Source organism: Argentina anserina, chromosome 7 (genome assembly GCF_933775445.1).
Source record: "Argentina anserina chromosome 7, drPotAnse1.1, whole genome shotgun sequence".
Taxonomy (NCBI): domain Eukaryota; kingdom Viridiplantae; phylum Streptophyta; class Magnoliopsida; order Rosales; family Rosaceae; genus Argentina; species Argentina anserina.
In genome coordinates, this window is record NC_065878.1 from 18988096 (window position 1) to 19013976 (window position 25881).

General features: G+C 39.3%; 5 protein-coding genes, 1 non-coding gene and 1 pseudogene across 7 annotated transcripts; 4 read left to right on the top strand and 3 right to left on the bottom strand.

Annotated features, from left to right (window-relative positions):
* Positions 1–510: 510 nt before the first annotated feature.
* On the top strand, positions 511–2915 carry LOC126803882 (KIN17-like protein). The gene is made up of 2 exons (XM_050531599.1): positions 511–1924; positions 2694–2915. The coding sequence occupies exon 1, from the start codon at positions 679–681 to the stop codon at positions 1843–1845; it is 1167 nt and encodes a 388-aa protein (XP_050387556.1). The 5' UTR covers positions 511–678; the 3' UTR covers positions 1846–1924; positions 2694–2915.
* Positions 2916–6950: 4035 nt separating this feature from the next.
* LOC126802480 (very-long-chain enoyl-CoA reductase) lies at positions 6951–9689 on the top strand. Its single transcript, XM_050530118.1, has 4 exons — positions 6951–7184; positions 7421–7460; positions 8286–9040; positions 9332–9689. Exons 1-4 carry the CDS (start codon positions 7116–7118, stop codon positions 9398–9400), a joined length of 933 nt encoding a protein of 310 aa, XP_050386075.1. The 5' UTR covers positions 6951–7115; the 3' UTR covers positions 9401–9689.
* Positions 9690–10649: 960 nt separating this feature from the next.
* On the top strand, positions 10650–13176 carry LOC126803996 (actin-97-like). Its single transcript, XM_050531736.1, has 5 exons — positions 10650–10746; positions 11295–11364; positions 11506–11899; positions 12312–12925; positions 13015–13176. Exons 2-5 carry the CDS (start codon positions 11305–11307, stop codon positions 13078–13080), a joined length of 1134 nt encoding a protein of 377 aa, XP_050387693.1. The 5' UTR covers positions 10650–10746; positions 11295–11304; the 3' UTR covers positions 13081–13176.
* Positions 13177–14469: 1293 nt separating this feature from the next.
* LOC126803139 (epsin-3-like) lies at positions 14470–15540 on the bottom strand. Its single transcript, XM_050530895.1, has 4 exons — positions 15393–15540; positions 15186–15308; positions 14918–15079; positions 14470–14799 (listed from the first exon to the last, which is right to left on the bottom strand). Exons 1-4 carry the CDS (start codon positions 15530–15532, stop codon positions 14487–14489), a joined length of 738 nt encoding a protein of 245 aa, XP_050386852.1. The 5' UTR covers positions 15533–15540; the 3' UTR covers positions 14470–14486.
* Positions 15541–16888: 1348 nt separating this feature from the next.
* LOC126803731 (uncharacterized) lies at positions 16889–20538 on the bottom strand (annotated as a pseudogene).
* A 588-nt stretch (positions 20539–21126) lies between these two features.
* LOC126802190 (uncharacterized) lies at positions 21127–24077 on the bottom strand. 2 transcript variants are annotated; one of them, XM_050529771.1, is made up of 10 exons: positions 23912–24077; positions 23776–23824; positions 23473–23579; positions 23012–23057; positions 22552–22686; positions 22329–22418; positions 22107–22226; positions 21946–22029; positions 21729–21793; positions 21127–21550 (listed from the first exon to the last, which is right to left on the bottom strand). In XM_050529771.1, the coding sequence occupies exons 1-10, from the start codon at positions 24028–24030 to the stop codon at positions 21364–21366; spliced, it is 1002 nt and encodes a 333-aa protein (XP_050385728.1). In that variant the 5' UTR covers positions 24031–24077; the 3' UTR covers positions 21127–21363. The 2 variants fall into 2 exon arrangements, with proteins under 2 accessions (XP_050385728.1, XP_050385729.1); XM_050529772.1 differs by lacking the exon at positions 21729–21793 and having other exon boundaries at positions 21400–21550.
* A 94-nt stretch (positions 24078–24171) lies between these two features.
* On the top strand, positions 24172–24244 carry TRNAK-CUU (transfer RNA lysine (anticodon CUU)). Its single transcript has one exon. It is a non-coding gene; the product is annotated as a tRNA-Lys (tRNA).
* The last annotated feature ends 1637 nt before the right edge of the window (positions 24245–25881 follow it).

The window sequence follows — 25881 nt, forward strand, 5'->3', positions numbered from 1 at the left end:
AGTTACCAATACACGACAGTTCATCTCTGTGAGTGAGAACTCAACTTCTTACCAATACACAGCAGTTACCTGTTTAACCTACATTCACATCGGCTACAACTATATTTAGGAAAAATTTCTCAAAACTTTATGTAGTTCCATACAACTTTCACTGCCATTTTTAAAGGGAGATACACACTTACAGCTCTTCAAGGTTTTGCATATACGAGCTCATTGCTCAATCGGAAAGCTACCTTAATAGGTGTTAGAATTCGGTTTTTGCTGTTGGATCGGATAGTGTCTCTCTTCACGATTGTGAATGGAATTCCTAGTTAAACCTCAAGGCAATGCAATTGGAGACGGTCAAACTTTCAGTATTCCACAAAACTCCTTTGCTACTAGTACGCCAAGTACAAAAGTCCTCTATTAAACAAGGATAAAATTGTAAACTTCTTATTTTCAGTAACGAAGTAGCCGATATAAAGATAGCCTGAGAAATCAGAACCTCATAGCTCCCGCTCTCTCCGATATCCTTCTTCCGGTCAATCTTTCCCGTCCGACGACTCCAAATTTGACTCCTTTCCCTGTCCCCTGACCTTTCCCCTATCAAAGATCTCACCTTTTTTTCCCAATTCTAATTCTAGGTTTAGGGTTAGGGTTTCCGCCCCCAAATCAAAAACCCCTGAATCCAATTCCACCATGGGGAAGAACGACTTCCTAACCCCGAAGGCGATCGCAAACCGCATCAAAGCCAAAGGCCTCCAGAAGCTCCGGTGGTACTGCCAGATGTGCCAGAAGCAGTGCCGCGACGAGAACGGCTTCAAGTGCCACTGCATGAGCGAGAGCCACCAGCGCCAGATGCTCATCTTCGGCGAGAACCCCCACCGCGTCGTCGAAGGCTACACCGAGGAGTTCGAGTCCAGCTTCCTCGAGCACATGAAGCGCAGCCACCGCTTCAGCCGCATCGCCGCCACCGTCGTCTACAACGAGTACATCAACGACCGCCACCACGTCCACATGAACTCCACGGAGTGGGCCACGCTGACGGAGTTCGTCAAGCATTTGGGCCGGACCGGCAAGTGCAAGGTGGAGGAGACGCCGAAGGGGTGGTTCATAACGTACATTGATCGCGATTCGGAGACTTTGTTTAAGGAGAGGGAGAAGCTGAAGAGAGTGAAGGCCGATCTGGCGGAGGAGGAGAAGCAGGAGAGGGAGATTAAGAAGCAGATTGAGAGGGTTTATCAGTCGATGCCGGTTTCGGACAATGTGGATGGTCAGGGTGGTGAGGGGGTGAGTAGGGAGCTGAAAATCGAGGCTGGTGTGAAGATTGGCTTCGCGCTTGGGGGAGGGAAGAAGGAGAGAGGGGAGAGTTCGAAGCTGGTCTTTGAGGAGGTGGAGGATGAAAAGAAGAGTAAGAAGGCGAAAACTGGTGGTGGCGGTGGGGCAGGGAGCGCGGCGTTGGAGGAGTTGATGAGGGAGGAGGAGAGGAAGAAGGAGAGGGTGAATAGGAAGGACTATTGGGTGTGTGAGGGGATTATTGTGAAGGTTATGAGTAAGGCGTTGGCGGAGAAGGGGTACTATAAGCAGAAAGGGGTTGTGAGGAAAGTGATTGATAAGTATGTTGGAGAGATTCAGATGCTTGAGAGTAAGCATGTGTTGAGAGTTGATCAGAAGGAGCTTGAGACGGTGATTCCGCAGATTGGCTGCCTTGTGAAGATAGTGAACGGGGCGTATAGAGGGTCGAATGCAAGGTTGCTGGCGGTGGACACGGATAAGTTTTGTGCTAAGGTGCAGATAGAGAAGGGTGTGTATGATGGTAGGGTGCTTCAAGCTGTTGACTATGAGGATATTTGTAAACTTGCCTAGTTTGTGCGCGTTTGATAGACTTTCGGCTTATGATGGAGATTCAGCCGCCTCAATGCGGATAATCATCTGCTTTTCAAAGGTGTTACCCTGTTTTGGAACTCTTGATACTTTTCAATCATTATCTGTTTTAAAAATTTTAAATGTTTTGGTTATTTGAATAACTAAGAATGTAGCCTTTGACAGTTTTCAATACTATTCCTTTTACTGTTTATCTATCTGTCTTGCACTTGTTTGCACAATACAACACACACATTGCATGGCTCTTGACCTAAGCTTGTTTAAATTCTTACAAATTTATGTATGATCAATATAATTTGACTGTTGATATGGATTAGAAATGTAAACTGCTATCTAAATTGTATGTAGCAGTCACATGTGCAAAGTAGTTCATTAATGTTGATAGTGGTTAGAGGATAAGTATTCCCTGAAATTTGCAGCACATGATTTTTAGTTTCCCTAGTTACTTGTTCTTCCACAACTGTCTGTGATGCTGATTGCCAATTTTCTAGCTCCCTTTGACCGACCTTTATTATGTTGTATGATTAGTTATGCTGTATGGTCCTTTGCTTTAGTAATTAAACAAAGTGAACATGTAGTTCTGAACTCTCCTTAAATCACCTGAATTTTGCACAATTGTTCATAAGACCACAGTTATGACCCTATGTTTTTTCTTATGGTTGGAATGCAAGCTTCTTTTCAGTGGTTACATTCTCATTTCTTTGTTCTCTCATAAAGTCATCATCACATCTGATGTTCTCTGCAATTTTATTGTCATATACTTGTCTTTTCCTTTTATATGTATTCTCTGTGTGGTGTAAAGTCTGAATCTTTTGTTATCTATCTTGCAGCATCCGGCATTATTCGTCAGATTAAGTTTCACTGATTGCCAGTAGATAATCGAGGTAGTGTGGTTTCTGGTTAGGTGTGATTTCAAAGGCAATTGTTTGTCAGATTATGAGGTTTGCATATTGTCTGATCAGAGCGTACCAATGACCATTTTATTTCCGTGGTGTGCTGCTTACAGCCTCAGCTGTCTATACGTTGACTATGATATATGAAAATAGCAAATTTCCATACACGCTTTCTTACGAATGCTTTTCAATTAAATTCATTTGGTTATTCTGCTTTTGATGGTGTTAAACATGAAACTTTTTACATCATGCATTTCACTATTTCCTGGTTCTGGTTTTGCACTTGCAAAATTCCTGAAGATGTGAATGCTTCTTAACTTACGGCAACCAGGAGCTTGCGTACTACTGACAATACAAGCCTACTAAGTCACTTGCTGGTAGGGGTGGACACGGGTCCATTCGGTTCGGTTTTGGACAAAACCCATAACCCAACCCAAATTTTAAATTCGGTTCGGTTCGGTTCGGTTTTTCTATTTTAGAGACTGTGACCCACAACCCAACCCAACCCGTACGGTTCGGTTCGGTTCGGTTTTTTTTTCGGTTTTACCCGTATGTAAAATACGTAATATTATATATTAATTTTAAAAGTACAAAATTTAACATAAAGATGAAAAACTAATAGTCTAATGATTATTTCATACCTAATTGACTTATGCCTCATCATTTAGCCCGTGGATCTGAAAAGCTCGCCGAGGCCCGCAAGCCCGATGGGTTTTTACCTGAAAATAACACTAATATGTCATAAGGGAAAACCCATTACCAATATGCGAACACTAAAAGTCGTTTGCATATATGAAATCACCTAATTTTTGTCACCGATTGTGTGCGGTCGCACAAAAAAAATCCATTTGGCAAAGCCCCGGTCAATGAGGATTTTAATATGTCAAAACGCCTTTTTTCTTGACCATAATTATGGACGATCAATCAATATCCAAATCGGACGAAATTTTTACGGGTTCCCTAAATATATATATTGATCACATCTGCTGGTGTCGATCGACCATATTTCGAACTGGAGTTATCGATTACTGAAGTGTCCACTAATGTATCATACCTTTATATTACATTTTATAATAAAACTATCGCATTATGAAACGACTATATGAAGGAAACTTTTAGGGATCGATCGACACCATCCGATGTGATCAGTATATATATTTAGTGACCATGTCAAAATTTCATCCAATTCGGACCTAGTTTGACCGTCAGAATTTCCGGTAAACTGAAAACACCACTAATTTGTCCTAAAGGAGAATCCATTACAAAGATGCGAGCGCCGAAAGCCGTTTGCATATCTGAAGTCACCTGATTTTTGTTACCTATCTTGCGCGGTCGCACTGAAGAAATCTATTTGGTAAAGCCTCGGTCAATGAGGTTTTATTATGTGAAAACGCCTCTTTCTTGGTTGACCGTAGGTACGAACGGTCAAACCATGTCCAAAATGGACGAAATTTTTACGGGGTCCCTAAATATATATACCAATCACATCTGCTGGTGTCGATCGACCATATTTCGAATTAGAGTTGACGATCACCTAAGTGTCAACTAATGTATCATAACCTTTATATTAGGTTTAAAATAAAACTATCGCATTATGAAGCGACTATATAAAGAAAACTTCTAGGGATCGATCGACACCAGCCGATGTGATCGTTATATATATTTAGTGACCCTATAAAAATTTCATCCAATTCGGACCTCATTTAACCGTCGGAATTTTTGGTAAATCGAAAACATCACTATTATGCCATAAGGGAGGACCTATTACAAATATGCGAACGCCGAAAGCCGTTTGCATATCTGAAATCACCTAATTTTTGTTACTTATCATGCGGGGTCGCACTGAAGAAATCTATTTGGTAAATCCCCGGTCAATGAGGTTTTATTATGTGAAAACGCCTCTTTCTTGGTTGACCGTAGGTACGAACGGTCAAACCATCTCCAAAATGGACGAAATTTTTACGGGGTCCCTAAATATATATACCAATCACATCTGCTGGTGTCGATCGACCATATTTCGAATTAGAGTTGACGATCACCTAAGTGTCAACTAATGTATCATAATCTTTATATTAGGTTTTAAAATAAAACTATCGCATTATGAAGTGACTATGTGAAGGAAACTTCTAGGGATCGATCGACGTCAGCCGATGTGATCGTTATATATATTTAGTGACCCTATAAAAATTTCATCCAATTCGGACCTCATTTAACCGTCGGAATTTTTGGTAAATCGAAAACATCACTATTATGCCATAAGGGAGGACCTATTACAAATATGCGAACGCCGAAAGCCGTTTGCATATCTGAAATCACCTAATTTTTGTTACTTATCATACGGGGTCGCACTGAAGAAATCTATTTGGTAAAGCTCCGGTCAATGAGGTTTTATTATGTGAAAACGCCTCTTTTTTGGTTGACCGTAGATACGAACGGTCAAACCATGTCCAAAATGGACGAAATTTTTACGGGGTCCCTAAATATATATACCAATCACATTTGCTGGTGTCGATCGACCATATTTCGAATTAGAGTTGACGATCACCTAAGTGTCAACTAATGTATCATAACCTTTATATTAGGTTTAAAATAAAACTATCGCATTATGAAGCGACTATATGAAGGAAACTTCTAGGGATCGATCGATACCAGCCGATGTGATCGGTATATATATTTAGTGACCCTATAAAAATTTCATCCAATTCGGACATCATTTAACCTTCAGAATTTTTGGTAAATCGAAAACACCATTATTATGCCATAAGGGAGGACCTATTACAAATATGCGAACGCTGAAAGCCGTTTGCATATCTGAAATCACCTAATTTTTGTTATCTATCATGCGCGGTCGCACTAAAGAAATATATTTGGCAAAGCCCCGGTCAATAGGGTTTCAATATGTGAAAACGCCTCTTTTTTAGTTAACCGTAGGTACGAACGGTCAAACCATGTCCAAAACGGACGAAATTTTTACGGGGTCCCTAAATATATATACCAATCACATCTGCTGGTGTCGATCGATCATATTTCGAATTAGAGTTGGCGATTTCCTAAGTGTCAACTAATGTATCATAACATTTATATTATGTTTAAAATAAAACTATCGCATTATGAAGGAAGCAAGACGGCTAAATAATGCGCCTCTTATACATTAGGTCAATTAGGTTAGAAATTATGTGCGGCTGTGAGGCCGACCACACTAATTTTTTTATTAAAAAAATAATAATAATAATGTAAAATTATAAATATGACAAAATGATGTCGTTTTGTAACGTTGACCATTGACTTCGGGTTGTTCGGGTCGGTTCGGTTTCTAAGGGACTGAACCCAAAACCCAACCCAAATAGAATCGGTTCGGTTCGATTTTTTTCTTTTCGGTTCGGTTTGATTCGGGTTTCGGTTTGTTCGGATTCGGTTTGGGTTCGGGTCCGGTTTTTTTCGGTTTTCGGGTCAGTTTGTCCACCCCTACTTGCTGGAGTTGGACTAATTGTGGCTCATTAAACAATTTGATGGGCAGGATTGCAGGAAGTTGTTGCTACTTTTGTGAACTTTGTTTATAACTGAACACAAGCAGTATTCACAATGGAAAAGTACACAGTTCTGTTAAATCAAGTTCCAGGCATTTCTTCATCAATTTGTATCAAACAATCATACAAGGAGACTGGTCAGTTCTCGGTAATCTACAGGTGGGAGTACTCTGACTTGCGGAAGTTTGGGATGAACCGAGACTGCTCATTTGGGAAAAACTTGTTAACCAACCCTTGCAACTGTGAACCATCTCTGGTCATAAATACGACTTAGCAACCAATCTGGTCCTGCACAATAAATACTGAGCTTAATTCATCAGTTAGCAAATTACCTGGGACATTGACTGAAGCAGTGCGCGGTCACTTCTAGGACTTATCACTTCCGGCCACAAGTTAGAGTTCTAGAATCAACTGATGGTTTAGGAGTGAAACTCATCGCTTGTGTAACCAACCAAGCTTCTAGATGTGTAGCTTACTAGCTTCATAACAACAAAGACTGATCAATGCAGGTCGATGTAACCAAAGACTTGCTTAGTGTACTTCCGTACTTATTAATAGGTACGTTTTTATGAGTCGTGTGTAGTTAGTTGGTCAGCCTCCATAGTTAGCTTTCCTACCCCAACCACACGCCATAATGGTATAATCCAATACCGCCCAAACTAACTACTACTACAACTCCTGTCCTACACTTCACTAATTCCCACATCGATATTTAAGAAGAACCCATAAAAACCAATACCGGATCTAACACTCCCCCTTCTCTCATTCCCACTCTGCAACTTTGTTTTGCTCAATTTGGTGAAACAGGTCTCATTCTCTCTAACCCGAGAAGATGAAGGTCACCGTGGTCACTAGGAGTGGCAGAGAGCTTTTCAAGGGCGGCCTTGAGCTCAGTGACTCTGTAAGCTCTTGTTTTCTTATTTGCAATTTGTGGGTATCTCTATGTCTTTCATTTGGGTTTTGGAGAGTATTGGACTTTGTTCCACTGGATTAGAGTTTTGTAGTTAAAGATTCGAAATTTGTGTGAATTTGGAGTGTTGGAGAATTAAAGTTTGGTTTTTTCTATGTTTTTGAGTATATTGGAACCAATTGGTTAGATTTTTCTGACTGTGTTCGGCAATCTGGGTTTTGTTGCAGGCCACAGTTGCTGATCTTCAGGAGGAGATCCACAAGCGATGTAAGTATTGCTGGAGTTGCTTCTGTTATAATTTGTATAGCTGTATAAGCATAGTTTTCGGCATGGTTTCTTTTCGGGTAAATTAACACCTTTTGAGTACTTTTCTGATTGATTAGTGACTTTGGAGCTTTCTTGCATCATTCATAGTTTCTTTTGGGTTTTGGAATAGTAGTAGATGCATAATTCACATCCTGTAGTACTTATGGAGATGGCAAACTAATTAAAAAATTACAAGTATTGATCAACAGCGAGAGCTATTTCCGTTGCAATTAAATAATTAAAGCATCTGATAGCCTAGTCTAGATAATTGTCGTCAGAATTTGAAAGTTAATGAAGTACAAACTATGTAGAGCAATGGAATATCTTTAACTTTCACTTGAAGTATTGATATAATTGTTAAACAGTATCTCAAGGGAAATTACAAGGAGCACAAGTAGTTTCAAGTCTACTTTGAAATAATCCTTAAAATGTATTTCGTTTCAAGGAAAAATGAACAATCATGTTGCTTAATGTGTGAAGTACTCAATCTGTGGTTTAATTTTTTGTTGTTAGAATATTGCCAATTTGGTCTATAAGCTGATGGCCAGAGCTTTTTACTGTGTGGTTTCTTTGTTCGAATTTAACTGAAATTCAAAGACCCTCTTGGACTGTTAGAAAATTTTGGATTTCCTGGCTATTTTCTAGGTTGGTATATATCACTACTCATGCTTTTGTCATCTAAGTTCCCTCCATTGAGAATTAAATTAAAATTAGTAGAGATATGTGTAGGTGGGTACTTTATATCTTAAGAAAACTATAGCGTGATTGCATCTCTTATGTCAACAGCCAAAAAGTTCTATCCTTCAAGGCAGCGGCTTACTCTTCCCGTGCAACCAGGATCAAAAGAGAGGGCAGTTGTCCTTGCCTCCAAGAAGAGTCTCAAAGATTATTACAGTGGAAACTCAGACAGCTTAACTGTGGTTTTTAAGGACTTAGGCCCGCAAGTTGAATACAGAACACTCTTCTTCTTTGAGTATATTGGTCCTTTGCTCATTTATCCCATATTTTACTTCTTCCCTGTTTACCAGTACTTCGGCTTCAAAGGAGACCGTGTCATCCACCCAGTGCAGACATATGCACTATATTATTATTGCTTCCACTACTTTAAACGTATTATGGAAACATTTTTCATACATAGGTTCAGCCATGCAACCTCACCTGTCTCCTATGTGACCCGGAATTGTGCATATTATTGGAGCTTTGCAGCACTCATGGCTTACTACGTGAATCACCCGCTTTACACCCCTGTCAGTGACCTCCAAATGAAGATTGGGTTTGGTTTTGGGATAGTAAATCAAATTGCGAACTTGTATTGCCATTTTCTGTTAAGGAATCTGCGAAGCCCTGATGGAAGTGGAGGCTATCAAATACCACGTGGTTTTCTATTCAATATTGTCACATGTGCAAATTACACAACTGAGATATATCAGTGGTTGGGTTTCAATATCGCCACGCAGACGGTTGCTGGTTATCTTTTTGCTGTAGTGGCTGCTTCTATCATGACCAATTGGGCCCTTGGAAAGCACCGCCGTTTAAAGAAGGTACTCCTCTATACTACTTTACCAAAGATGTGTTTGGTATACGCTAATATCTTCTAGTGCTCTTCGATTACATAAATTTTTTTTCTTGATTCAGTATCTTCGTCTATCTAAGCTCACCCTTTTAGTATCAAATTGCATAAACTTACAAGTATTTGTATGAGTTTTGTATGTCGAATATCTGTACATGCATATTTACATACATAATCTTTCTGTAAGCGCCAGAACATATCCATATGAGTTTACGTGTAGAAGCTCTGTACATGCAATATTGATCTTTCGTGATACCTGCAGCTATTTGATGGAAAGGATGGAAGACCTAAGTATCCACGTCGATGGGTGATTCTACCCCCATTCTTGTAGAAGTTATTGGCAAGCCCGCGTTTTGTTGGTCTCTCTAGTTTGAAGCATTCAATTCCATTCCTGCGATAGATGACCGATGTGAAGAAGTTCAAATCGCATATTTATCCAATTTAAAGGTTGATGTCAGTATTCTGTTTAAACTTTTGTAATAATACATTAGAAAGACTCGGAGATTTGCTTGTTGATCTATACAAAAGATTGACATATGACTACTGTTGCTAGTCAATTTGAACTGTTTTGTCATTTGCAATTTTCAGCTAATGTAATCTTATGATGTTTCTCTCCAAAAAAAAAAAATCTTATGATGTTGTGGCTTTAGACACTGTTATCCTGTTGAGCTTTTATTTACTGTGCTTTTGGATGATGCTTGGATGATTCCGTTATATGGATGATATAAATAGGCCAATAGGGTGTATCATCATGAACTGAAAACGAGTAAATCGAAGTTGTTAAGCATGTTGCTTCTAAGAATGCCTCAGGCTCTGACTTGGTGAGCACTTCATGAACAAGCCATTCTGCTTGTTTCATCATGCCTTTCTTTCATATTCTATAATCTCAATGATGAGTCTCCTTCCTACAGTTAGCTAAGGCTATAATGCATTGCCAACGCCTAGCTGGTGACAGTTAGGATTCTGATCTTGCCAACTATAGTATTCTGGATTTCGTGTAGATCCTGAGCATTTTATAAGGTTGTTTAAAGCATTAGCCTCCTTTTCTTTATGTTGTATAATGTTCTGATTGATCCATTATGGAATGCAGTTTGTGGTTGTGCTCATTACCCTACGTTAAAGCTCCTTTAAGAATATCGGGGTTGGCACTTTCGCCCATACTCTTATTCCATTTGAAAACTCAACACATGGAATTTTAAACTTATTTCGACAGCATGTTTGCGGATATCATAAACATGTTTATGTTCAGAGCAACGTCATTTTCAAATTTACGATCAGGATCCAAATACTTCCTATGTTCTTCTTTCCTTGTGTTGGTTGACAAAACGAAGCTTCTTAATCATAATGGAAATGCAATTAGGCTAAGAGAGAGTTGGGGAGAATAGAGGAAGAGGGAGGGAGGGTAAAAGAGTGAAGAGGGGTGGTGAAAAAATGACTGGAACAGCGGAAGGAGCTGTAAGGAAGAGGCAATAATGGCCCCACAAAGGGGCCATGGACGCGGTCTAAAAATCCAACGGCTGAGAGGCCTGAGATCACTCCTCATCTCACCCTTTAATATTTGTTAGAGTTTCCTCCATTTCTTTCGCCCACTCTCTCCCAAACACAAACACAAACACTCGTCTGTTTCTTTCTGTGTTTCATCTTCGATCTCTCCCTCACTCTCTCACATTCACACAGGTTAACTTCCTCATGTCTTCTCTCTCATTTTTCATCTCATGTCTTTGTTCATTGCTTTAGATCTGTAATGTTTTTTCTTTGTTTTTTTTTTTAATGTGGAGTGATTTGATTGCTGCATTGTATGGTTTTGTTTGATTTTGTATCAGTTTGGGGGTTTTTTCATAAACAAGAATCAAACTTTTGGGATTTCCCATGTCAAAAATCGTTTTTTTTTTGTTACAAGCTTTCAATGCCTTTTGATTGTGTAAATTGATTGAGAGAATCTTATATGTTTGTAGCTTTGTTCTGCATCATGCTTTGGTTTATGTGCCGCACTAGTGGTCTATGATTGGAATTGGAGAAACTGTTTCTGATTTTTTTTTTTGATGTCTTTATAGGCTTATATGCATGAGCATTGAGTTGTTGATTGTGTATACAATAGAGTCTTTTAGCTGATGGATATATATTTTTTTTTGGGGAAACTGATTAGGAACTGATGGCATTCTGTAAGCTGTATATGTGTTATTTCAAATGAGGCATTATTGTAACTGATTTGGTGTGCCTGGTAGGTAGAAGAAGATGGCAGAAACCGAGGACATTCAGCCCCTCGTGTGTGATAATGGAACTGGAATGGTCAAGGTATAAAATGATGTTCTTTTTTGTTGGGAAGGACATTGATTTCATGTCTTGATTGTTTGAACGGTTGTTTTTTTTGTATCTTTATATTTTGTTTGTTCTGCGCATTTTATCTTAAGGACTGATTTTTATGTTACTATTTAGGCTGGCTTTGCCGGAGATGATGCTCCGCGAGCTGTTTTCCCTAGCATTGTAGGGCGCCCTCGCCATACAGGTGTCATGGTTGGCATGGGCCAGAAAGATGCGTATGTTGGCGACGAGGCTCAATCCAAGCGTGGTATTTTGACTTTGAAATATCCAATTGAGCATGGTATTGTGAGCAACTGGGATGATATGGAGAAGATTTGGCATCACACCTTCTACAATGAGCTTCGTGTTGCCCCAGAAGAGCACCCAGTTCTCCTAACTGAGGCCCCCTTGAATCCCAAGGCTAATCGTGAGAAGATGACTCAGATTATGTTTGAGACCTTTAACACTCCTGCTATGTATGTGGCCATTCAAGCTGTTCTTTCCTTGTATGCAAGTGGGCGTACAACTGGTGAGGATTCTGATAGGTTTCAATATTAGTATCAGTCTTTAGGACTCCTAGTTGAGTCCCAAACAATTTGTTTGAATCAGGTTTTCCGAGATTGGTTTTGATATATGGGCTTTAAATTTTAGAACTATAGTTTGAGCACTTTAGTTATGCCTTATGCTAATTCTGGATCTTTCCTCTTTGAAAATGTTATTAGACATTAGGAACTCAGGATTCTTACCCGAGTCTTGAGTGTGATCAACTGATCATAGATATTGGTTCTTGGTATCTCTGGTTTAACTTTAAACCACTTGGTTGTGAACTTTGGTTTTGCTACATTTTGGAAATTCTATGTTTCAGTCGTTAATATTAATTCTTTTGTTATTCAAAAGCTCTCTAATTTCATCTTTATTGATTTGTGTTCTTGGTGGTGAAGGTATCGTGCTTGACTCTGGTGATGGTGTCAGCCATACAGTCCCAATATACGAGGGCTATGCCCTCCCTCATGCGATCCTTCGTCTTGACCTTGCTGGTCGTGACCTCACTGATGGCTTGATGAAAATTCTCACTGAGCGTGGATATTCTTTCACTACGACTGCTGAGCGTGAAATTGTTAGGGACATGAAGGAAAAGCTTGCTTACATCGCCCTTGACTATGAGCAGGAGCTGGAGACTTCCAAAACCAGCTCCTCAGTTGAAAAGAGCTATGAATTACCAGATGGGCAGGTCATTACCATTGGTGCAGAGCGATTCAGATGCCCAGAAGTGCTTTTCCAACCCTCAATGATTGGAATGGAAGCAGCTGGCATTCACGAGACCACTTATAACTCAATCATGAAGTGTGACGTTGATATCAGGAAAGACCTTTACGGAAATATTGTACTTTCTGGTGGTTCAACTATGTTTCCAGGTATTGCTGATAGGATGAGCAAGGAAATTTCTGCCCTAGCCCCAAGCAGCATGAAGATCAAGGTGGTGGCACCACCTGAGAGGAAGTACAGTGTCTGGATTGGAGGATCCATCTTGGCTTCGCTCAGTACCTTCCAGCAGGTTTGTTTTCATTTACTCATTTTCCTATACAACAGTGTTCAGCATTGATCTTGGAATAAATACTAACTGGAGTACTTATATCTTTGCAGATGTGGATTGCCAAAGCAGAGTATGATGAGTCTGGGCCATCCATAGTTCACAGGAAATGCTTCTAAATTTATTGTTTGTTTTTAACTTTGCTATCTCTATGTTAATTTCTTGTTGGGATAATAATTTCATGAGATTTTATAGTGGTAAATTCTTTTACTAAATCTGATGTCATCTTTATTTGAGAAGTTGCTCAACTTTAATGAAAGCCTAGTCCCTTTGCCAGAAGAACACAGCGATGATAAACAGAAATTTATCTGGACTATGAATACTATCATGATTACTTGTTAAGTTGCTGCACCAAGTGAACCAGAATTCACAATGAAAATCTCTTAAGATCCTTAAATACAAATCTTAAGTTTCACCCACTAGGATCACTAGTTGTAGGCAACGGTTTGAATCTGAAAATGAACGTGAGTTTTAACCAGATATATATATATATATATGAGAATTTTTATGAGCAGCCGTCCGTACCTTAAGATACGGATTTGCGGATTCCGGCGACGGCAGACCGCAATGGCGGGGCGGACCAGCACAACCGCACTCCCCACCTCCCGACGATCCCGTATGTGCCGGTCAGAGCTCAATCGGCGAACTACGGCGGTCGGAATCGCGAAATCACCGGAATCTGCCTAGAAACTTGAGTTTTGCAGATTTCGGCCATCATGGTCGCTGATGGAGCTCCGGCCAGCACAGACGGGATTGCCGGGAGATGGGTAGTGCGGCTATGCTGGTCCGCTGCGCCGTTGCGACCTACCGTCGCCGAAATCGGCGAATCCGCACGAGGACGTCCGCACCTGAAACGGTATATATACAGTTTCCATCCAGAGTGAAACTTCACTCTGAAATTACAGAGTGAAGTTCCAATTTTGACACACTTTTCGGTCAAATGTTTTCACCATAAGCAATTTAATATTTAGGTATGTTATTCAAGATCATCTCAACAAAGTTTCATCTAATTTGACAATGGTTTGAGCTTTTAAAATTAAAATTTACACGAACGGTTCACGTTGAATAATTTTAATTCATTCATTGATTTAATCTAATTTCAATACCTTAACGATGTCCGAATTAGATGAAATTTTGTAGAGATGGTCTTGAATAGCATAGTTAAATATTGAATCGCTTATGGTGAAAAAATTTGACCGAAAAGTGTGCCAAATTTAGAATTCACTCTGTAATTTCAGAGTGAAACTTCACTCTGGATAGAGACCGTATATATATATATATATATATATATATATATATATATATATATATATATATATATATATATATATATATATCATTGAAGATAATATGATTAATATCTGTAACTTTTTCTGTGTATGTATCCAAAAACTTTACAACTGGCTTTATCACAAACAGCAAACTTTACAACGGCCTGTGGCAAACTAGTCGATTTAAATTTCTATTATTCAGAATTAAGAAGTGCTTCTGCCTTCTGATGTTCATTCTTGCACTGTGTCGAGATTCATGTCAGGCTTCGCTGAGATGTTGTCTTGATAACCAATTCCGGGTTGTTTACCAATAAATGCTCATTTAAGTCGGGAAACTTACTCTGATGAATGCTGTAGTGTGAGTTACACCTCTCGTATGCTTTAACAGAGAGCTCCTTCGAGGTTGAATCTGTGGAAGAAGAATGCTTCTGACTGAAGCTCCCGAACCCTTGTATTCCACGAGTTAGATGGCGAGCTCTGGCTCTCTCTTCTTTGAGAAATACAGTGTCTCCAACAAGCTTCAGTACTCTATCAGATAACTTCCTCACACTCAAGCCCCAATCAAACCTGCACGTACACCACTCCACACTTCATAGATGTTTTCTTTATCAGAAAGAAATTTGACAACATCGATCACATGACAATCAAATTGAATTATGTGAATCAAGATTACTAATGTGCTAACCCTTTATCATCAATATGCTGAAACCTTCCTATCTGCTTGATAACATCAATATCATCGTCAAATTCCTCAGCAAGTCTCAGTGGTCCATGACTTAGAAGGTATTCCAATACAATTAGAGCTTTGTAAGAGCCTCGCCAGTTCTTTCTATCAAAGTTCAACAACCTGAACTTAAAACAAAAATTCTCAAGTGACAGAAAGTGAATCTTATTCTAAAATTGTTGGCTAAAAAGATGAATCAGATTACAGCATGAGCACAGAAATTATAAACCTCCTATGCAGAATCTCCACAATTCTCCAGTAATCATCAACCTCGAAGGCAGCTCTAGATATTACCCCAATGGTACGTGTGTCTGGTGGCCATGAACTTTCATTTGTAGTTTCCTCTGTCATTCTGTAAATTATCATCCAGAAAAAATTATTAACATCAGATGAATTGACGAACGTATCGATATGATCATATGTACAGATAACTTACATCTCTGCAGGTGTTACATCAGTCAGCGCCAGGCGTGCGGTTTTGATCTTCTCTTTCAAGAAGGAAGAGGCTTGCTTCTTCAGTTCATAGAACAAAGGACTGCTCATGTTTCTGTTTCTGTTCTGAACATTGACCATCATGCAGGGAATGTTTCTGTCCCTCTAGGCTGATAAAATTTTGCTATGGATTTGGTTATGAACCTTGTCTACGTAAGAAATGTAACTACTCCATTACCAATTAACAAACACCAACTACTCCTAAATATGACTATGCATTTGTAATGATAAGAATTAGGACCACTAAGAATACTTTTAACCCACTAAGACCATTCTACGTATACTGAGGGCTTTGATGCCGGTATGCCCGCGTGCCATGTATACCCTCGCACGTTCATTATTTTGTCAAATAGTCGTACGTAATATGCTAGTGATAGAACTTGGGTTTAATTTATGGTGCCAACATAATGCTGAAAGCTAATTTTGGCAATGTCTTTGTGTGAGCAGTATCTTCACGTCACCACCTTTAATTTGTATAGTAAATACTAAAGAGAGCATTTGATAGAACAATACGTACTAATTGGTATGTTAGAAACTTAGAATACATACGACTCCTACTAACTAATTTATGTCAGGACAGATATTTGATGGAGCTTATTGACACAAAAAGTTTACGCACCATGTCCCCTCCTTTCTCCTTCCCACCTACGTACGCCCCCCATGTATCCTACAGTTCAAGAATCACCACGTACTGACGTACAGCATAAGGATACTTGTAATGTGCCTTCATCAAAGCAGAGAACAAAAGGAATAAATTCTTAGTTTTGACCTTGAGAAGAGGATGGTGACATCAAATCATAAACTAAGGTATGCTCTTATAGCTTCTTTGTCATCAACATTGTTTTTGTTGAATTACTCATTTCATTGCAAATTTTGACCATATCCAAGGGAATTAATTACATCATTTCCATATATAACTACACCTTTTTTTTATGTTCCTTTAATCGCCCATAAGGATAGGTTGTGAGAAATCTCTAAAACTGAACTTGATTTCTTGTTAGTTCTGTCAAGAAGGAGAAGAAAGAATAGATTTTGGATTGTCGACATAGCTTAAGCATTCATTAGCTCTATGAAAACTTTTCTGTTGGATCCCGATAATCATATCTCTTATAACAAATTATCACAACAAAAATTGCAATGCATGAGACCGGTCTCGAAGTCATATGGAGAAGCTGCGACAAAGAATACTGAGTTTAGCGAGCAAACAAAACAAAATTAATCAAGGATCATCATCAGTTTTAAATTCTTTTGATGAGAAGGATCATCGTCAGTTCATCACCCAAGGAATAATATAAATTCATCAGAGGATAGTTTCAAATCTTTCAGTATTTATAAAATATGAGATCAGCGCACACAGAAAGTACAAAGCAAACTCCAAGGACCAAATAAATCTACGATTTATCAAACTCATGCTTCATAGATTCTTCACCAAACTATTCATTAGATTTTTCCATAGCATAAGCATATATAACAGTTGGCACTTTTAGGCGGTCGTTGCCACATCTACTGTTGATTTCCCATAGCCATAGGAGGTGGAAGAGACCGTGGAGGAGCTGAAGCGGCCTGTGGAGGAGGTGGTGGCATATTCCAGGGAGCAACTCCGAACTGCTGCATTGGTGGTGGAGGCATATTCGGCGGAGCATGTCCGAACTGCTGCATTGGCAGTGGAGGCATCATTGGTTGTTGAGTCTGACCTTGCCAAGTTGGTTGTAAACCCATCTGCATTGGCGGGAAGGCCATAGCTTGCGGGGTGGGAATCACACCAGGACCAACTCCACCATTGGCATAGGGGCGTGGAGGCGCCGGAACTGGACCACCTGTGGCGCTATTGGCCTGAGCACCTTTGGGAACTGTTGGAGTCCCATAGCAAACAGTGTGTGAGGCTGGCTCTTTTGGTTCTTTGAGCTAGGGTTGGTAGCAGCCAAAACTCTCTCTGCCGGGCGGAGTACCATGGCGCTCTTTAGTGTCTTTCTTATATGCATATGTCACTGTTATCTGACGATTGCATAGATACTGGCCATGCATGGCCTCCATAGCTGTAATAACCCGATTTTTGGGTTCAAATTGTATTAATTCTTAGAAATTATTAAACTTAGAAAATTTAATAAATCGCATTTTTTTCGCATCACGACGATGTCAAATCGAAAACGGAACTATCTACTGAAATTTAAATTTGAAAAACATTAAGTTTCCGTGACGCGAGAGTCGATTTACTCCGTTGCTCGTTTTCGAAAACTTCCTTCACGGAAGTTGTAGAGCTCGTTCATACGATTTCGTGGACATGTCATGCATTCTAATCTGACGTCGTATGTGAAAGTTATTAGTGACAAAAGTTAGTTTCCGATTTTAGAAAAAAGCATAAAAATGAATTTTTAGAAGGTAGGGTTTCCAAAAACGGAAACCCTCATTTTCTCTCTCTCTCTCTCTCTCTCTCTCTCTCTCCCCCGCAGCCACACCCCTTGACCCCGAGACTCTCTCTCTCTCTCTCTCAAAAAATCGCCTCCGGCGATCTCACCTCACCGGCCACCGTGGCCCTCACCGCTGACTCCAAAGGCACCGCACTGCCTCCAGTTTCCATCCTTGGACGTTACACGTTGTCGTTCGCCGCGTCAAAGCTCCTCCGACAATTCAAGCTTCTACAACTCATCGCCGCCTAACTCTGGCAACGCAAGCTCTTGGGGGATAGCATCTTGCCACCGATTCTCGCCCCTGGTGCCACCTGCTAGAAGATTGGAGCTCGATTAGCCCCACCGCCTCGCCCCTGCTCGATTTCAACCGCCGCCTAAGTTCAAGCTTCTCCGGTGACTTTCCGGTGGTTCTAAGGTCCAATCTAGGTAAGGATTTGTTTAAATTGATTGTTGAGTTTGATTTTGGGTTAAATTGTAGCGATTTGAGGAGTTTCGAAGGAGGAGGAGGAGAGGTTCGTACCGCCGCCCTAGGGTGGCCCGTGAGGGAGATTGAGAGGGGCTAGAGACATCCTTAGGCCATGGAAGGGTGGAGGGGAAGAAAAGGAAGAGTTTTGGGCGGCGTTAGGCGAGCTACGCGCTGATTTTGAAGTGGCATGTGGGCCCCACGCGCTGACACTGGACGCGCGTGAACAGTGATTTCGAACAGTAAATTTTGTAAACAATTGATTTATGTACGGTAATTGTAAAAGTAATTTTTGTACAGTAATTGTAAAAAAGTAATTCTATATAGTAAATGTAAAAAGTAATTTATGTACAGTGATTTTCTGAAAAAGTAAATCACTGATTAATATTTACTGGAATAGTAATACGTAAACAATACATACATGAACAATAATACGTAAACAATACATACAAGAAAAATAATACGTAAATAGTACGTGCATGAACAATAATTACGTAAACACCATAATTTGCTGATCAGTAACAATATTACTGATTCGGCATTTGAGGTTTTACGTACCGTTTCTAATCACTTTTATCCTATCTAGGTGATCGACTAAACAAGTGAAGGATTTGCTTTCGGTATTGTGGAAATTACGCTAAGGAAAATAAGGTGAGTAAATCTCACTATGACGAGTTTACCTTTGGCAGTGATTCATAATTACGCTTTATTTTAAAAGATCGAACTATGATATGTATATGATATAGTGGGTTGTGTATAAATGGTAAAAATCGATACATATATATATAGGTTGCTATATTATATACTGTCATATTTCTATTTCCATATGAGTTTATTTATAGCATTGATATTTATTTTATTTGAGCATGAGTCGCTTGGTTTCTGTACAATAACTTGTGAGGATTATATTGTACGTGGTTTTAACTTGAATTATGTTAAACGTTTTTTGTCTTCGGACGTGTTGGCATATCAGAACCTAGCATTGGTCGGGTGACAGTTACGATTCAGTTAGAGCTCTAGTTTATCTGCCGGTGTACTGCATGAGGGGTAACATATGAGTTACATGCTTATGAGTACCCATATTTTGGGATATTGGGTAACAGATGGGTTGCCCAATGCGCGACGGCGTACTGTATGAGGGGTAACGGATGAGTACCTGGATCTCATGAGTACCCGTATTATAAATGTAATCGGGTAAACATATGGGTTGCCCAATTTTTCATGAGCACTTATATTCTCAGATATTATTGGACATCGAGATAGGTCGTCCTGTGACTCATGAGTGCATTTATAATTAAATATTTTCATTATTTTACTCTTGTATTACTATGCGTTTTATACTGTTGTTTTACTCATACGAGCTGCAAAGCTTACCGGGTTTATGTTTACAATCTCGGTGCACTTATTCGATGGTGTATGAGATAGTTCTGCAGGTGTGGATTAACAGAATTGGAGGGCTACTCTGAAGATTTCGAAGTGTCTTTATTTTGTTTTGTGGTGAGTATTGAGAGAATTTTACATTTCCATTTGATATAATGCTTGAATTATAAATTGGTTTTGTAATAATCAATTCGACTGAGATGTATTATGAACTCAGTAACGATACGCTATGACTATAAGATGATTTCGATTTATTGAGATTGTTTTAGAGTTTTCATGACTTCGAATTCGAATTTTTATCATTCGAAATTCGTGGGTGTGACACTATAGCTACATCAGATGCCTCAAAAGAATCATAGCTAACGAAGCCGAAACAGCGGGAGTTTCCAGTTTCAGGATCTCTCATTATCTTCGGGCTTGTAACTATGACTCCAAATGCACTGAACGTATCGTTGCGAAGTTTTTCATCCACATCAGGATCAAGATTTCCGACGAAAAGGTTTGCGCCTACGTCCAAGCTCCTTTTATCTTTGGGAATTCTTATTTACACGAATCGGCTTTCCATAAAGCTTGCTCATGTTAAGCACCTTGATTGCGTACTCAGCATCCTCTTCGCTTCGGAGTTCGAAGAATCCGTATCCTTAAAGCTGGTTTGTCACCCTATCCTTGGGAAGATAAACATGAACAACAGGGCCAGCTTGAAAAAACAGCTCCCAGAGCAACTCTTCACTAACCCTAGGATCGAGATTGCCGACGTGAACAGTGGCGTCTTGGTTTCTCTCGGCGGAATGTTGACCGAGCAAGTTGGCTCCGACTCCGGGAGCAATTCGAGTTGTCATTCTGTGTAAAACCCCTTATTGTAGCAGGTATGAGTAACTGAGGCTGAGGACAAACGATTTTATGTTTTTCTTTGAATATATAGTGTAAAAACTAACAAGTACTTTATTCTACATGGAAAACAAATTGATTACAAATTAGGAGTTCTAATTTTGAAACATAAATTTCCTATCAAAAAGAAAAAATTTGGAACATAAACATTTTGCATTAGGTTTCTCGCTTTTTGTGTAGAGTTGCTGCTTACAGTCGGTTGAGATGAATGTTCTATAAAATTCCGAATATTAGAATTAAAGTGATGCCATATACAATAGTTACTCCCAGGACATGCCATGTAGTCAAAGCTGGAGGTAACTATGGTTCTTTTATCTGTTGTTCACAAACTAATAGCAAGGCAAAGACTGAAAAGGGTGATAGAGACTGGATTTGGTTGCGCACTCCATTGCAACAACTAGTTCCATATCCATCATATGAGATTGTGATGGAGTTGCACATATATGCTTTTGGTGGGAACGTATTTCATAATGTCCGAAATGCATAAATTTTATCAAGGATTCTTAAAAGGGATGGGAGCTAAACTTTAGAATGTGTGATTAGAGGAAGAAAACAGCAGCCCCATATTGATTTTACATCACTAAAATCTCACTGTTAGATAATGGCATCCCGAATCAAAGTATAAAACTCTATAGTTGATCTCTGTGAAAGCCTCGGGAGCAAAAGAACCAGAGGCCATGAGGCTGTATTAAAGGAGATATCTGATTTCTACTGCTGACGTATAGATGCCAGGAAGATGGCAATGCTTCTGAACAAGTTTGACTTGAATTACGCAATCAGCTGGAAATTCTCCACATACCACTTCTATATCCAACAGACATCAGCACAAGCTCCCAAAGCATATTTGGGATGCTTAATGGGTTCACCTTTGACCCAGGAATTTCAGACCAGTTCACAGATATCTCACCCACAGGAATATGAAACCGTTTGCATAGGAAAACCAATTCTACATCAAAGCACCACCTGCAGACAATTGAAATCTCATCAGTCCCCAATAAAAGAGTACTATCTCAGAGATGCACAGAAGAACTTTATATACGGGTCATGAGACAACACAGAAAAACTGTTGCAAATGAAAATTTAAGTGTAGTTGCATCTAAGAGACGAAAACAAAAGGTTCAGCTATCTAAAGAGTAGTCACCTCTTCAAACGGATATTAGTGAAAAGTTTCCTTGCAGCAGACCTAGTGAACAACTTAAAACCACACTGCGATGCATGAAGGATTCTATGTCAGCATTATATATTAGTAACTTTATCAAGATTCAGTTCACTGTTTATTGAAAAGAGGAACCGTAGTGACCACGAGCAATTTCCAAGCTGGAAGAAGAAATAATGCAAGGAAAAGACTAAGAAAATACCTGAGTATCACGAATTCCAGGACCAGCAGCCAGAAGAACCACAAGATGGAAACCTTTCATTAAGAAATTGCGGTACCACTTCCTCTGAAAACATGAAATGAATATAACTAAAGACATGTAAAGATAACAAGAGTGCAAATATAGCAGTGAGCAGAACTAACTGAAGCCAAGGCCTTCTCCTCGAGATGAGCACGGGAACCAAATGCAGCAATTGGGATATCAGATATTTTAGAATTTGAATTACTAGCAGGTGAGTCCCCACACATAAATTCTGCATGAATCTGGAATAAGAAAAAGAAGCTTCATTAGCATTTCCACAAGATATGATAAAGGATTGGAAAATTATGCAAGTGGCATTTCATTTGATTACAGCAGAGACAAACCTGTTTTTCAAGTTTTTCTACATCATTAACCTTTGTTGCTCCATCTGCATCCAGCATTAGAAGTAGTTCACCCCTTGAATGAAGTATTCCCTGTTTTACAATGCTTTCACAGAAGTAAAAAGCTTCAATTAATTATTGTCATTCCATAAGGAAAAAAATAACAGTTCAATATCACGAGTAAACATATAACAAAGAGTCAGAGACTGGTTTAGATTAGACTCACTTTTCTAATAGCTTCCCCCTTTCCATGATTTCTTCCAAGAGCAATAAACCTCACATTGTCTACAGTGTATTTCTTTACAAATTCAAATGCTACTCTTTTAGTCCCGTCAACACTACCATCATCAACAATAAGCACCTGTCCGAAATGAATATTTCCATAAGCGAAAGAAAGAAGCTCCAGGACAAAACAGGCCCAAACTAGCTCGTTAAGTTTTTCCCACTAGTAACTATGATATCTAAATTCTAAGAACTTGATGGAGGTACTATCAAGGCAATTTCTTGCAAAGATTCTCACTCAACACGCCTTCTTTCTACAAGCTAGGGTGCTAGATAAAGGAAAACCTTGCTCCAACATTCATTTAAGAAAATTAAAGAACTGAAGGATATATGGGAGGGAATATAAATCACATCTGTCCAAGAAAATTCTGAAGATCTTTGAATGAAAGATTCAAGGAGGGTACCTCATAGGAAAATGATTTATCCTTGGCTGCACGTTGTTGTAGATAACTACAGAGCAAAGAAAATAAATATAATTATGAAGGCTCTAGCAAGCACTCATCCACGTTGAACAACAAATGAAAATGGTGCAATCATTAATTATCTGCATCACAGATTCCACAAGCCAACTCAAACTCTAGCAAACAAACTCAAAAAACAGTCCACGGTCATCCTTCTAGCCTCCTACCATGATACTACTCAATCAAAGACATCACACATTAGATCAACAATGAAACAACAGCATAACTAAAACCATGATCCGCGAAGAAATCTTGCATCACAAGCATACAGCTATACCGCGCATTAAAACACAAACAGAAACAGATTTTTAAAAAAATGTATCTTTCTCCAGTTTTACTGTCTCATCAAACCTAATTCCAACAGTACAAAACCGAAATGCAAATAGTTGTGTTCTTCAACTTACTTCATTGTCTCCTCAAGCGCCAATGGAAGCCTGAGCTCTTCATTGAATGCAGGAATAATCAAAGACAGATACTTCTCCGCAGGATCGTAAATCGAGGGACATTCAACCTAAAACAACAAAATTGCTCCCACATCAAAACCAAACATTCAACGCAGTCATGTTGACTCACACTACAACACCAAAATTCACATGATCCTTAATCCAATTCCTGATTAACCACTACAAACAAACCCTAATTTCCAGTAACTAAAAAATACAATCTTTAACAGTAAATAAACAAGAATTACAGTAATCTAGAGCTACCTGTTTCAACGACTTGGGGTCTTTGAAGATCGCCGGAGCTTCGACGTGCCTGAAAGACAATGAGGCGTGTCAGAAACAAGGTGTTATAGAGAAGAATCAAAAGACGAAAGAGAGATTCGGGGAGGGGGAAGTGTACGCGTTGTTGTGACGGCGGCGATGAGCTTCGAAGAAGACTACAGAGATGAAAGCTAGGGCTACGATGAGAATGAAGGCTAGTAGGAGCTCCACCATCGTCCATACGATTACGATCTCCATAATTTCTCTGAGGAGACGACGATGGGTTTTGCTCCTTCTTTCTTCTTCCTGAGATACAAGGAGTCTTGAACCAGCTGACTCATTTATTCTGTTACATAGGAACTACTATTAGTATGATCATTTGGTTTTATTGGTCAATAAGCCCGTCTAGCTCAGTTGGTAGAGCGCAAGGCTCTTAACCTTGTGGTCGAGGGTTCGAGCCCCTCGGTGGGCGTTTCTTTTTTTACTTGTTCCTGTTGAGTTTGTAACACAACTCGACTGCAGTGGTTAAGATTTGTAAGAGTATCAAGTTTCGAGCGAAAAAAGTTCACCATACCCAGCCAAACTCTTACACTGCTTGAAACTAGATGCTATAGAGTATAGAGCCATTCAGATCGTAACAGTGTTGTTGCAACTTGACATGAGAATCCCACTTGGGTGTACTCAAATTACTTATCTGGTTTGAATGTGAAGTACTATTACAGTGGATTCCATGTTCTCTGTGTTAAGCTAGAAATCTGATCTAGGATTTGGCAGAGAAGCCCCAAAAGTTGGTGGTGTCCCCAATTCCCATTATTAACTGGACCATTAGTACTAGAGGGCGGGCACTTTGGTTAATGACAATCTTTCCTTCTTGTTTGTCCATCCCATTTTGGTGTTTGTATAGTTGTTATAACTTGTACCTCATATCACTTCAGGTTGAGATCTACCAATATGAGGAAATCCAACCATTTGTGAGTCTTTGCTTAGCAGCAGACAGCACCTACCAAGAATTTAGAACTTGGTACTCTTCCTTCTGTAGATGACTGATTGCATGTGACACCATTCACACCATGATATCTTACGGTGGAACCGCCATGTTCTATACTCATTATGATTCTCACAAAAATGTATCTAGTACTTATTACTCCCACTCATGTACATGATTTGTATTTTATAGAAAACTTCTATCAAAACCGGATTTTCTCATCGTTAGATTAGAGTTCATCGGCATCGTCAATGTGATATGCCGGAGAATTGTAGAATTTCTGGTACTTGTATACATAACATAAAGCAGTCTGCTATCTAATTTCCTGATTCAGTACTCAACTTCGCATTACTCAAAGTTGAAGACAGATAAGTCCATGATTCTTTTCGAAGGAAAAAGTAGTTGGTGATGGGCCTTCATCTCCGGCCATGGCTATGATTAAAGCTACAGGAATTGAAAATCAATTCCACAGCTTAATATAAAGACCTGGGTTTTCTATTTTCCCCATCACTTTCCTGGACCAGAAAGCTTTTTGGAAGAAAAATGGCCCTTCCCCTTTCATGACTACTAGTCCTGCCCCAGTCTCTGCTTTTTCCATCATGCCAAATAGACATTTCACTAACCATGTATGCATCCTCATGACTCATCACATTCACATCCATAGTTGATAGTTCCATAATACGGTTAAAGTTTTTTAATTTTTGCAGAAACCTTCTAAACAATTCTGCCATTATAATGTCTTTTTTTTTTTTTTGGGTCTGAATCCATTATAACATGTCATATGCAAATAAACTAATAGTAGACCTTGGGTCTAAACCAATGAGCAGGTTGTGGCTTCAATGTGTGTGTGATTCACGGGGGTTAAATCTTTGAACAATGTACTAAATAACAGTGACAGTATTAACCATATACATAATATAAGCAAATAAGGTACTGATGTTCATGCAGATTCCTCCCCATTCTGGACTTGTTAACTTATAGAAGTGCAGTACAGAATAATATCACTTTTAATGCAGAAGTTCTTCCCTATAGTACATTAAAAGAGGGGTTTTTTTTAATGTGAATCTCAAGTACAAGCAGATTTATATAATGAAGTTCATGAACAATGTTGCAAAAACTCTGGC